This window comes from Eleutherodactylus coqui, chromosome 2, assembly GCF_035609145.1.
Source record: "Eleutherodactylus coqui strain aEleCoq1 chromosome 2, aEleCoq1.hap1, whole genome shotgun sequence".
Lineage (NCBI taxonomy): Eukaryota > Metazoa > Chordata > Amphibia > Anura > Eleutherodactylidae > Eleutherodactylus > Eleutherodactylus coqui.
Genome location: NC_089838.1, coordinates 213,610,791 through 213,624,966, shown reverse-complemented (window position 1 = coordinate 213,624,966; position 14,176 = coordinate 213,610,791). Strand labels below are relative to the sequence as shown.

Below are 14,176 nucleotides of genomic sequence, written 5' to 3'. Positions count from 1 at the left end.
TAACCTTAAAGGGAACGTGTCAGGATCCTAAAATACCATAAACTAAGTACGGTGCTGTTCGGGGGGATGACGGTGATCCGGGTGATGTACTCATCTGCTCCGTAATTCCAGCGCTGTCACCCATTAAGTTCACGCTCCTCAGAAAAATCAGATCATTTCAGATTGCCATTCGCACACTATCCCATACAAGTCTGTGGGAGAGCTTGCGCAAAGCAATCTGAAGAGTCAGATTTTCATGCGGCATGTGATCTTGGTCAGCTTTCATAGAAGTACAATAACTGAGTTTATGGTGCTGAAGGGAGGTGACAGGTTCCCTTTAAAGCATACCTAAACTTTCAAGTGACCTTTCAGAATAAGCTGTCATGTATATGAGAAATAACACTAATACTGGCCATATTATGACTTGTATGTGGAATTGTTAATCATTTTCTTCCCTCTCTAAGCTTCATCTTTAATTTTCAGTTGGCCCTGAGCTTGGGGGTGGATACTAGCTGCTATGATGGCTCAATAAATTGCACAAATAAAAATAGCAGATTCCGTTTCCCTAACTGTCGTAATACACACATAAATAACAGCATAATGGAGGAGATTATACAGAAGTACTGAGAAGTGTAGATGTGATTTTAGTAGGTGTAAATTACTCACTTTCAACTCCAGCAGCCATATCTGTGTGAGTCTCTCACCTCCTCCAGCAGCAGAAACAACACCCCCTCCCCCTCCCCCCCCCCCCCCCCCCCCCACACACACACACACACTTCTTGTGTCTCTGTTACTGAACACGGGCCAATTATACCAACAGGCAGTGGACTGCAAATTAGAAGAAAGGGAGAGCCCTAGTGGACAGCACTTTTGGGGGATTTTTCAGCCCAAAATGTCATTTTAGGGAAACAAAAAACTTGCAATTTTTGCTAGTTATATTTGCTATCATATTAACACAAGTTGTCTCATAATGCAGTGACCATTTACGTATGAAGGCGAAGACATAAAGCAGCAAACGGTGTGGCTATGCAATCCAGGTAGAGCCTGGTTTATAGTTTACCTAGAAGCTTTAGCTTGTGTAGCTTAAACTGGTATAGGGACTTGTTATTTGTATAGCACCAACTTATTCTGCAGCATAACCTCCGACCTACCATCAAGACCGGAGGCGCTATCTCTCCTCTGTCTTGCACCATATCCCCTTTATTTAGGTAGTTAGCTGGTTTCTGGGCTCTTAGTCATTTGAACCAGAAGTTGTTTAGGAGTTGAACTTAGGGATAGGGCCTTTCTAACATTCAGCATTGATGCTGGTTGCAGAACATCTCTATTTCTGCTAGAACAGAAGGTCTTTGTTGTACCCTATAGTGAAACAGCAGTTCTCCTCCAAAATCATTTTTTAGTTTATTATAACTCTATGCATGGCTCTATTGTGACACCTTGGTACCTAGCCTGCATAATACAGCTAGGGATATTTACTCACCATGAGGGTGCATGCTAAACCAGCTCTGTAGGTGATAGCTATATATCACGCTCAATAACTGTATTTGCATACATGATCTAGTAACACAGACAGTGTCAGCTAGTCCTCTTTGAGTCCAGTAGTGGAATTTGGACACTGCAATTTATGCATCTGAGCTATATGAATCATATGGTAGACCAATTATTCTGCCTAATAGCTCTCAGTATGACTTACTTTATGGCTCATGTCATTTTACAGCCCCTCTAATTTTTGTTTACTGAAGCCTATTGCAAATATGATCCACTAACAATAAGAAATTGTGTGCTGTTTATGTTAAGCCCTAGTCTCATTTTAATTTAATCCTAATAAATATTATTATTTTAATGTGTCTATAACTGTGAAGGTATTCTGCAGCATAGCTGAGTCAACCTTCTGACGGCTACCTGAACCACGTGGGGATTGAACTCACACCTTTCAGGTTGTAAGCAAGAGCTTAGGACCGCATACTGCTGCCCTAATACTCTGCACCAAACAAGGCCCTATGACATTAATTACCATTAATTACCATTACTTACCAACAAATCAACTATGACAAAAGGTCTTTTAAATGTGCATCCACAGATACAACAGACTAGGGTGCTTTCACACCTGCGCTGGGAATTCCACTTTCCTGCTCTGTTTGGGGATCAGTAAAAGGGAATTCCTGTGGCCAAGCTGTTCCAAATCTGGATGGAACAAAACAGCACCAGGCGTACCCCATTGACTATAATTGGGTCTGTTCGCTTTCTGTTTTTGGACAGAAGAAAAAGTGCTATATCTGGTATCTTCACCCACATCTGCGATCGAGACTCTAACCGGAGGTTTCCAACGCAGATGTGAAACCATACTTAGAGTAGTATGACAACTGCTTGTTATTGTACTGAATCGTTTTGTTATCGTGTATCAAATATATTTTTTTATTTCAGACACCACAGGAACGGACTTCCAGAAAATGCTTCAATTCAAATAGAATGTCAACATCTCATGATAATGTTCCTGTGCAGGATTCCTACAGGACTCTTAATATGCCGAAATCAAAGGACTGGAGAAAATCAAATTGTGTGACCCATGTAAAGAACCAAGGTCATTGTGGATCCTGCTGGGCATTTGCTACCGTAAGAGACCTGTTTAATGTACTATTACTATTAACATATAAAGGCAAAACATAACATAATAGAAACACACGCTTCAGCACTCATACACTTAACATCTGAATAAAATTACACAACTGTCGTTTTGTAGTAACTGCATCAAAATACAAGGTTCTTAGAGGACATCTTGATTAAAAAAAAATCTGGGCCTATCTATCACTTCCAACCTTATTAGATGCATACATAACTCTAACAGACACCTCTCCTTGGACCAAAGGCCTCTGAATAAACTCAGAGAAAGCAGGATACCTGGCTATATAATCTTATTGAAGCACCTGGGATAGATAGGTGAATGGAGTGCATGATAAAAGTGCGCTCCATGGATCTGTCAAATGTGTGTGACCAAAGCTCCGTGTAGTGCCAGAGGACCGTGATGCTATCCCATTGCTTTCAATGTGCCCGGCGCTGCTGCCAATGGGATGAAGGCAACCCCCGCATGTATTTTCAGGAAAGGGCTTAAAACTAAGTCCTAGCAGCTGGAAAAAAAAAATATATATATATATATATACACACATCACCTCTCCGGCACTGTCCAGCTCTGGCGTGTCTTCTTCCTGGCTCCCCAGCACTCTTCTGAAGTATTTTTTCCTGGGTCTAATTTGCTGAGCGCTGTAATCAATGACAGGCAGTGCTCAGCCATTCCTTGAATGATAGCTCAGCGCTGCCTGTGATTGGTCACAGCACTCAGCCAATCAGAGGCAGCTTACAGCCATTCATTGAATTCAACTAAAACTCAATAAAACGCAGAAAGATAGGGCAGGTCCTATCTTTTCACATGAAATCAATGGGTTCTATTCGCCACGTTTTGCGGGTGTGATTTTTCACGCTCACAAAAACGTTTGTCTGTTTAAGCGCTCATCCTCATGTAATCAGCATCTACATACAATGCATGGGAATAGGGTTTGTGAATGGGGTTATTGTAACGTAACCCAAAAAATATCTGAGTGGATTTTTGTATGCATCGTTGAGCAAAATTATCCATATAGAGAATGAGTCTGATTATTTCAGCTGATTCATGGAAAAGCGGCAGACCAACCTCATTAAGTGACAAAGGGGCTAATCCTTGCATAGATCTGCAGTACATCAATGGCACATCTGTGGCAGATATCTATGAGCCAATCTTTGCCACATGCCTCTTGTAGAATACACGTTGGATTTGCTATGAGCACATATGTGACATGTAAACATGTTATCTTATGTATTTAAGGTGGGTGTATTCGAGTCACATCATTGTATCAAGACCAAAGAGCTGATTAATTTCAGTGAGCAGCAGCTTGTAGACTGCGACACAGGAAATGATGGCTGCTGCGGAGGGCTTCCAGAGAAAGCTATGGCGTATGTTACAAAGCACGGCATCATGAAAAGCCAAGATTATGAATATGCAGACAGGGTAAGCTTTTCCATATTTTTCATACTCTTCTTGGAGATAGGAATATCATCCATCATAAAAAATAAGTACCTCTTGTCTTGCATAGAGAAGGATCTAGACTTGAAAAATTTGGTATTTACAGGATTACTATAAAATAAATAGGCACTTTCAATGTTACAAAAAGCCCAAATCATTAAACACTTAGACAAACAATATGCATAGTAACATAGCCCTGGAATGAAAGTTTTTGTAGCATCTGCTGTTTTGTGAAGTTAGCATCAAGTAAGCGCACATGGAGAGAGAAAGTTTATAACACTCGGCCGTTTATGCAAAGGGAAAAGTTCTGGAAAACCATCTGTAGTAGAGAAACAAGTGAAAAGGTTCACACAAAGAACACTAGTAACTTAGGGTACTTTTACACCGGCCAACTATCAACCTAAGGCCACCTGCACATGAACGGATTTGCATTGCGGAATTTGCGGTCAACATCCACACCGCCAATCCGCAGCAAATGCCGCTCATAGCATGCTATGGGAAATTGATTCTTCCTGCACACTCACGGAAACCAACAGCGGTTTCCGTGAGCAGATGAAAAATTGCAGCATGCTCCATTTTTGAGCGGATTGAAGTTAATGGAAGCCATCCGACGCATGGCCCATCCGCAATTGACGTTGCGGATTCCACGGCGCGTGAAAGATAAACTTTTTTTAAAAATCTGTACTGTGCATGTCCGACGGCAGCTCGCCGTGACAATCCGCGGTACGGAGAAAAGAAGAAAAAGACAGGTACGCACGGGCATCGGTTGCTGGCAGGGTCAGAATCTACTGCAGGCTGCCGCATGTGTGACCCGTTTGTGCGCAGGCGGCCTGAAAATCTTTCAAACTAACTATTTTGAACAGTAGTTTTCCTGTGTAAAAGCAGCATGCGGAGTCAGAAATCGCCCATTAGTTGCTAGTCGTTTCATCTCACCTCACTGAAACAAAGCAACTAGTGAACAACTTCCTGCTCAGTGTAAACAGGCAGTTGGTCATCTTTGAAGGACTGCCTGTTCACAGTGAATGGAGGAAGCCAGTCAAAAGAATTCTCTAGCATGCTGTTTCCATTTTCCGAGCGACTATCACTCCTGTGTGAGAGCACAACATTAAATTAACAAATTAAAGACATATAGGCCGCCTGCAGATGGCCGGGTCGGATCCGGCAGCTAGAATTCTCGCTGCGGGACCCGACCTGAGCGCCTGCATGCGCAGACTGGAGCCGGTGGCCGGTGAGTGACGTTTCTGTGCTGCGAGCCCTGCACAGAAATAGAGCATGCTGCGGTTTGTTTGCGGCGCGAAATTTCGCGCGGCCAAACCGCAGCCAACTGCCTAGGATTGCGTTTGCTAACGCAATCCTATGGCAGCTTCCAAGGGTGGAAATTCTGCGGGAAATCCCTCCGCGGAATTTCCGCCCGTCTGCAGGCGGCCATACTAAAAAGCCATGAAAGTATTTTGGCTATATCAGTAATACTTTGGTTTCTATAAAATGGTGAAAGTGTCTATTTCTTTTTAAAATAATCCTATTTTGCATTTTTGGCCTTGCTGAGAAATGAATGTACAAAAAAAGGAAACCCTACAGGGAAAAACAGGATTGAGTCCCCATTGGCAGAAGTCAGAAGAGTTGATACTTGACTGTCCTCACACTATTTCATCTCTTATCTGGCCTTAGGGCTTGTTACTCTCTCCCTAGTTTGCTAATATTATGATACCTGTGGAAAGGGGAAGCATTAGGGTGAACACTGACTTGCGTTTTTCTTGCGTGTTTTTTCACGCAATATCGCTGCGTTTTTTTTAACGTGATTGTCATTGGGCCACCCGCCTCCAATCACAGTAAACAGGCAGTCATTCATAGATGAATGCCTGTTCACGTAGTCTGATCATGGTTTGATTTTTATGCCTGCACAAACTGAGCAACAAATGAGAAGTGAACAAATTAGCATTCAAAGATTCATCATCACTGGAATTGTTCAGATTCACACAATGTAGCAAGATTTGTAATGATGATTGTTCAATATAAAAGGACTTTTTCATTGGAAAGAGTTTGAGATGAACCCCTCACTGTAATTTTTTCACCAACAGTACCTGGAATTTCCATCCGATAATGCATTACATAGAAAAGTGTATTTTGTAAATGATTTATTTACGGCATTACATTTTTAGGCTGCATTCCCACGAACGTATATCGGCTCGGTTTTCACGCCGAGCCGATATACGTCGTCCTCATCTGCAGGGGGGGGGGGGGAGGATGGAAGAGCCAGGAGCAGGAACTGAGCTCCAGCCCCCTCTCTGCCTCCTCTCCGCCCCTCTGCACTATTTGCAATGAAAGGAGGCGGGACGGGGCTAAGTTACGAGAATTAGCCCCGCCTCTCCCCATTGCAAATAGTGCAGAGGGGCGGAGAGGAGGCAGAGAGGGGGCGGGAGCTCAGTTCCTGCTCCTGGCTCTTCCATCCCCCCCCCCCCCTGCAGATGAGGACAACGTATATCGGCTCGGTGTGAAAACCGAGCCGATATACGTTTGTGGGAATGCAGCCTTAGAATGCAGCAATTGCTAATAATCCAGTATGTTACACTAATTAAATCAAATAGCTGTCTGATTGGTTCTGTTTATATATTATGCAGAAACTTGACTGTTTATACAAGTCTGACAACTCATTAGCCTTCAATGTGAGCAAATATTACCTTCTGCCTGAAGAAGAAAATATGGCAATGTCTGTGGCATTTGATGGACCAATATCAGTTGGAATTGATGCAAGTGATGACTTCAGTATGTACTGCAATGGTAAGTTATATCTGATAAAAGTCAAATTCAACTAGCTATCTCTTAAACTACTACTGTAAGTCGAGGGCAGAGCTGAATTCAGGGTTGTCGCATAAAAAGACAAAGGACTGGTAGCTGTTCTTTACTGGTCGCAAGGGACACAACAGTAAGGCATAGTCTTATAACATTATGAGGCCAGTACAGGTAAAGTGGCACTGGTGGTATCTCTTCTGATGCATAGCAGCCCACCTGGTCATGTGACATTTACTCTCGCAACCTGCAATGGTTATGTGATGCCCTGTGTTTTTTCCTTTACTTGAACATTGGATGTGGATTCTAGAGCGAATCTGCAACTGATTTCCCCTTCAATAGAAGTGGTGAAATCTGCTGTGGATCTGCGCTAAAATCCTCGCCAAAATCTGCACCAATGAGGTGGATTTTGTTGCAGTTTTTCTAATGTGGGAAATCTGTACCACTTTCGCTACATATAACTGCCAGGACCGGCATTGCTACTGAGAATGAATGGAAATCAGCAGCTCTTCCATCCGACCAACTGTGCAAGAAATTACAGCCAGCCTTATTCACTGGAATTGAACCACACTGCAGTTCTCTGCACAGCAGAGGGCCACGGGGCACCCCCATGCAGGGGAAGATCAGTGAAGAGCATTCAGTGCTAGTCCAGCACTTCTTCCCCTTCATTTTTAGGATCAGTAGAGGTCCTAGCAGGAGGACTCACAGCAATCATAAAATGTAGGCATATACTAATAATATGCCATAATTGAATAAGATGGAAATAACCCTTTAATTCCTTGATGTTCATTGGATATGCATGGACTTTGTATGGCGTGGGCTTGGGAACCAAATTAACTTCATAAGCAGTGAGTACCAGCTGTCAGAGCAAAACTGCAGATAACTCCAATCTCGCTTGTTAAAGTTTTAGATGCCGTGGTCAGTGCTCATTGTGGTAATTAAATGACTTGACAGAAGGAGAGATCTATTAAGCTCTGCCTTTGGAAGGGCTTAATAGGAAAAAATGTGTGGTAGGCCTTGAAGCCTTCACAAGGCATCACGCTGCCATTGCAAAATCCCTGTGACAGAGCTTAAAAGAGTGCCTGAATAGGTAACTAGTAGTGCAATACTGAAGTAATGCAGTATATTGTATAAACGATCAAATGACTGCAAGCTTAATCCTCTGAGGACTAAAAAAGTAAGTTAAATACGGATTTTTTTTTTAATTATTAAAAAAATTCAAATTTTCTTAAATCCTTTTTACATTTTTAAGGTAAAGGGAAAAAAATGTAATAGGTAACACCATGTCCACAAACGTCCACAATCAATTAAGACAACATATTATTTGTCCTGCATGGTGAATGCCATCATAAAAAATACACTATGCCAGAATTGTGATTTATTTATTTATTTTTTGGGTCATCCAATCTCCAAGAAAATATTTAGAAAAAAGCAATCAAAGGGTCTATTCACACAGCCGTAGGCATTGTATGTGCGCCCACTGGTGCCATAAAGATGCGTGAACGGGCACACAAATCTAACGTTTGTATGCCCGTTCAGATGGCATGAGCCTGGCGCATATACACCAAGCTCTGCTAAGCTGTCTCCCCCTTCCCTCCCCCTCGCCAGCTCTCTGCAAGGAGAGGAGGTGGGATGGGGTGGGAGCCAGTGTGCTAAGCTCCCACCCCGTCCCTCCCCCTTGTCGGCAGCCAGCAATAGGAGTGGGTGGAAGCTTAGTAACTAGCTTCCCCCTATCCCACCCCTCCTATTGCAAACTGCAGGCAATAGGCGGAGAGGAGGAGATAAGGGGGAGGGAGTTTAACAGTCATGCTGCTAAACTCCCTCCCACCTCCCTTCTCCGACTGCTGTCATAGAATCCCATAGGAGTCTATGGTAGAGACCGTATGCGGGCCAGGAAAGATAGTTTGAGGACTATCTTTCCTGACTGGCGTAAAAGCACCTGGCACTATATTGGCCGTTCGGGCGCCTTTACCCCACGGGAATACGCCTGTGTGATCTGATGCATTGGATTCCAATGCATCAGGTGGTAGCTTATATCATCTGGCTGTGAAAACGGCAGCCAAAATACGCTTGTGTAAATGAAGCCAAAGAAAAGTTCAGCTCTACATGCAAAACAGGAGCCTTGACATGCTGCATCGACTGAAAAGTAAAAAGTTATGACGGTCAGAATATGAATTTTAAAAGCTATTTTATTTTTAAAAGTAATACAAAAACTACATAAATTTTGGCATTGTTGTAGTTGTACTGAGCTACAAAATAAAGCTAACATGTATTTTTTTCCCTGCCATGATTACTGAGCTATACTGGCTGACAAATTTGCTGAGTTCCACCCTTGCACACAACTTGTGTTACAGTGTTAATTAACAACAAAATAAATTAACACACTGCATTTGCCATAAAAACTAGACACGGCCCCCCCCCCCCCAAAAAAAAAGGCCCATTTTTAATAAAATCTAAGAAAATTACATATATTAAAAGTTCAGGGGAAAATACCCTTTTCCCACTTATTATGTAAAAAAATCTAAACAATAAACACAGTAATTGGCATTATCACATCAGTAAAAGTCCAAACTATTAAAATGTCATGATGCTTATCTCCAAAGTCAACACCATGACAGCTATATGCTCTCTAGCAATACATGCCTCTCAAACAAACAGCAACAAAAGAGTCACATAATAATGTGAGTTTATACTGCATATTAATGGAAGGATACATAAAACTATATATATTATTTTATTTCAGGTATTTTTGATGGTAATTGTAGTACAAAACCAAACCATGCCGTCATTGTTGTGGGATACGGTACAGAACATGATCAAGCGTCCGGTGAAGATACAGATTACTGGATTATAAAGAACAGGTAAATTCATTCGTAGAATTAAAGGGGTATTTCCATTTTGGCCTTTTATGGCTGAGATGGGAAAACCCATCCCTCGGTTTCCAATTACCTGCTGGAAACGGCGAGTGCTTGATCCTAGCCCAGTTTACCTACCTCATATTACTGAAGTGAATGAGAGCTATGCAAATACGTTTGGGGAGTTATGGGAAGAGTGTAGCAGGCTGGGCTATGTTGTTTCTGTAGCTCCCATTTACTTCAGTTAGAGCTACGCATACAGCTCTGTGTTAAAGCGCAGTTACCAGCCAAGTTGCCAGTAGCAATACCAGCGGTTTCCCATCTTGGCTATGAATACCCCTTTAACACACTGTATGGATTGTGATGAATAAGAAAATGAGTATATAAATTGATGCATTGTAAAACTAGGTAAATTCATACATAGAGGTCATAGAAAGTTGTTTAATGAAAATACAGGGGTGTAGCCTAAAGGGGTTATCCAAGATTTTTTTTTAATTTAATTCTGCTAGCCATCCTTAAAAAATAATACTACTTCAGCTCCAGCACCACATCTCCCATTCCCTGTGTTTGGCCACAGTTAGGGCTTATTCAGACAGATGTATAGCGGCTGGGTTTTCACGCCCGGCCGATATACGCTGTCCCTCTCTACAAGGGGAGGGGGTGGGCCTGGCCGGGAGCAGTGCACTGAGCTCCCACCCCCTCTCCGCCCCTCACCAGTTTGCAATGGGAGGGACCAGAATGGACTGAACTTAGCTCTGCCTATGCCCCTCCCATTGCAAGCAGTGGCAAAGGGCAGGGAGAGGGTGGGGAGGGGCGGGAGCTCAGCGCACTGCTCCCGGCCAGGCCCGCCTCCTCCCCTTGTAGAGAGGGACAGCGTATATCGGTATATCGGCCGGGTGTGAATACCCGGCCGATATACGCCTGTCTGAATAAGCCCTTAGTTTGTGAAGTTCTAATGCAACATGGAAAAAGAGCACCAGATGGGTGAATGGGTGGTACAGTGCTGGAGCTGTGGGGGTCCCAGACAGCTAAATATATGTTCCTTTATTATTTCGCAGGATGGCTAGCAGGTTTAAAAGAAATTATCTCAATAAGGGCTCATGTCCATGACCCTGTTGTCACGTCTTTCTGCAATATAAATCAATTTGATACAAATATATATACAAATTCCTCTCTATCTATACAATATATTTATTTAGAAACTTTTTGGCAGATGTGAAAAAACTGCTGCAACGTGAGAATGCTTGGAAGAATAAGGCCTCATGTCCACAGGGAAACTATGGGCCACACGGATTTCTTCTGCAGATTTCCACAGCGGATGCACTTTAAATCGTCTTTATTTTTGCATGCGAGAGATCCATTGAGATAGAGGACAATTGAGCCCATCTCTGCGTGATTCGCACTAAAATGGAGCATGTTGCGTTTTTTTCCTGCACGTGAAATCCGCAAATCACTTAAAATATCATCCGAGGCTATTTAATGGTCAATGCTTTTTCTATCGCCGCCTGCAGATGGCCGGGTTGGGTCCTGACCCGAGCCCCTGCAGGGACCAGTGCGGCGCTCACCTTCTCCTGCGGCTCCGGCTCTGTGATGTGCCGTCTGCCAGCCAGCCGGTGCATGCACAGAGTGGAGCTGGTGGCTTGGGAGTGACATTTCTGGGCGGGCCTCTGCGAGACCCACTCAAAAATAGGGCATGCCGCGATTTGTTTCCTGCGTGCATTTTCCCGCGGACAAATCACAGCCGTCTGCATAGGATTGCGTCTTGTAATGCAATCCTATGTAGGCAGGCAGGGGCGGAAATTCTGTGGGAAATCCCGCTGCAGAATTTTCACCCCTGTGCAGGGATGCAGATTTGCGTGGTTTTTTTTTTCACGCGCGGATTTGCTAAATATAATTTCTCCATGGACACGAGACCTAAAGGTGTTCATAGTTAATTTTTGTCAATGAAAACGATGCAAAGTGAATGATCAAAGCAAAAATCTAAATCAAATCAATATTTGGTGTGACCACCCTTGTATTCAAAACAGCATCAAAATAATTGACAAAAATAAACTTATGTTTTTTGAAGCATTCTTACTTTTCAGCATGTTTTGAACACCTGAATAGAATGTATGCACAGTACCCCCAAGTTATAAATAATTAAGTACATAAACCCCCCAGAATACCCAGTCATAGCCAAAAAACAAGGCAAGCAGCTAATTAGAAAAGTGTTTCTATTAAGGCACCTTCACACTGGTGATGAAATCGCATGATTTCCCAGCGCTGCAAGAAATCGCAAAATTAGGAAGCCAATGGCTCCACTCACATGTGTGATGTTTTAATGCTTGCAATGCAGCGTGAAAACAAAATTGCAGCATGTCCATTCTTTTTGCGATCTTGCTCACTGTCTTCAATGGGGCTGGCAGCAGCACCAGCCCCATTGAAATCAATGGGAGATGAACGCGATCCTTTGCCACTGGGGTGAGCCCTACCCTGAAAATAATCCTTAACTGTAGAAAAATAAAATTAAAAATATTTTAATTGTTCACAGTACTCAGCCAATCAGAGGCAGCGCTCAGCCATTCATGGAATTTAATGAATGGCTGAGCACTGCCTCTGACTGGTCACAGTGCCCAGCCAATCAGAGGCAGCGTTTTCAGAGGCGAGGATTTTTCAATCCCCGGCCAGAAGAGAAGCTGAAGAAGACTGCCAGGGACCTGTTAGAAGATGCACTGGAGATGACAGCGCTTCTTAGGTGATGTATTATTATTTTTTATTTATTTTTTCTACAGTTAGGGATTATTTTTGGGGTAGGATATATATTTCAAGCCCACCCCGAAAATCCTTGTTGTGGGGAGTCCCATGCTTCTGCTGTCACAGTAGTGGCAGAGGATCACGATCATCTCCAATTGATTTCAATGGGGCCAGCGCTGCTGCTACCGGCCCCATTGAGAACAATGGGAGAACATCAGGATCCACTGCTTCAGCTGTGATCACAAAATTATGAAGCCAATGTGCGATGTTTTAACGTTTGCAATCAGCGTGAAAACAAAATCGCAGCATGTCCTATCTTTTTGCATCCAGGGCTTCAGAAGAATCGCAAGGGCGATATCGGGGTGTCAATCATATCCCAATATCGCTCTCGCCAGTGTGCAGGTTTTGATGCGTCTTCTGGTGCGTCATGCAGCCTGTTACGTCCTGTGTGAAAGGTCCCGTTAGGTCCATACTATTTGTCCATTGCATGATTATTATGTTTTGTTTATATATTTCCATAGTGGTAATCACAACGCAGGAATTGGGACTATGGATTGGTTTGCTTATCTAATAATAGGTATTTTAACTATTTCTTTTTGTTGTTTTTCATGCAGCTGGGGTGCAGACTGGGGTGAAGAAGGTTACGTGAGGATGAAGCGTAATGCGAACAAGTGTGGTATCGGATCCCATGCATCTTCTGTGGACCTGGCACGCTAGCTCTTCAGTGTCTGAAGAATCAGTCCCATCTATCTGACAGACAGTATCATACAGCAAGTCCTTGTAACTACTGCTACAGTATCTTTATTAGACTTTCCTGTACAGCTTAGCAATATATAGTTAGATTGATTGACCTTTTTATTTGTATATTTGTTGAATAAATGAATAAATGAATAAAGAGCAGATGCATAAGCAAACGTGAAAAGTGCTTTGTTACAAACACACATTACAACTCAAATGTAATTCCTCCAAAAATAAAAAAAATAAAAAATCTTTCTTAGATTTCAGCATTTCAATTGTCTTCTTCTGCCTATTGTTAAAAATTCAGGACACATAGGAAACAGCTCTGCAGTACAATTTTAGTCCTTTTTAGGTGCATTCACACATATTGGATTTGCTGTAGGTTGTCTGCAGTGGATAAGGCCTCTTTTACACAGGCAAGAGCAATATTACCACAAGAAAATCCCTACAAAGTCCCAAGTGGTGCTACAAAGTTGAGCGATTGGAGGTTCAAAATCCCTGCAGAAGAGCTGGCTCTGATTGGTTCTTTAGCGCTGCGGTGCAGCCAATCAGAGCCAGTGCTCGATGAACCAATCACAGCCATTCAGTCATTGGCTGAGCCGTGGAACTCGAGAACTAATCACAGCCAGTGCTTCCTGGAGGCAGGGATTTTTGAACCTCCAATCCAGGAAGCGCTGACAGAAGACTTCAACCAATGCTGGAGCTGCAGAGAAGAGGTGCGTCGGATCTGACTGTGGCTGTTAGGTGATGTATTAGTTTTTTTTGTTTTTTTTTATGCAGATAGGGCTTATTTTAGGGCTTTTACAGTAGGACTTACTACTATAAAAGTTGCATTGCACTGCACGAAAACCGTGTTTTCAGGCAATGCAACAGATAGAAAGGCTCCATAGGGAAACATGGGCTACAAAACCTTGCAAATCACGGCAATATTTAGCAACCTGCAATTTTTTTTCCTCGCAATGTAGCAGGCTACAAAACATAACCAATGTGAAGGAACCCATAGAAAAGCATGGTTTTCACAAGAAAATAGCGC

The 14,176-nt window shown here is 42.9% G+C and overlaps 1 protein-coding gene across 2 annotated transcripts in view; it reads left to right on the top strand.

The window, feature by feature from the left end:
* The window catches only part of LOC136612249 (cathepsin L-like), a 29,480-nt gene extending 16,096 nt beyond the window's left edge, over positions 1-13,384 (top strand). For both annotated transcript variants that reach the window (XM_066592465.1, XM_066592466.1), the window contains 5 exons: positions 2,401-2,589; positions 3,833-4,015; positions 6,649-6,808; positions 9,561-9,678; positions 13,020-13,384. In XM_066592465.1, the coding sequence (XP_066448562.1) occupies positions 2,401-2,589; positions 3,833-4,015; positions 6,649-6,808; positions 9,561-9,678; positions 13,020-13,122 (753 nt within the window). In that variant the 3' untranslated portion in view covers positions 13,123-13,384. The remainder of the gene's footprint in view (positions 1-2,400; positions 2,590-3,832; positions 4,016-6,648; positions 6,809-9,560; positions 9,679-13,019) is intronic.
* The last annotated feature ends 792 nt before the right edge of the window (positions 13,385-14,176 follow it).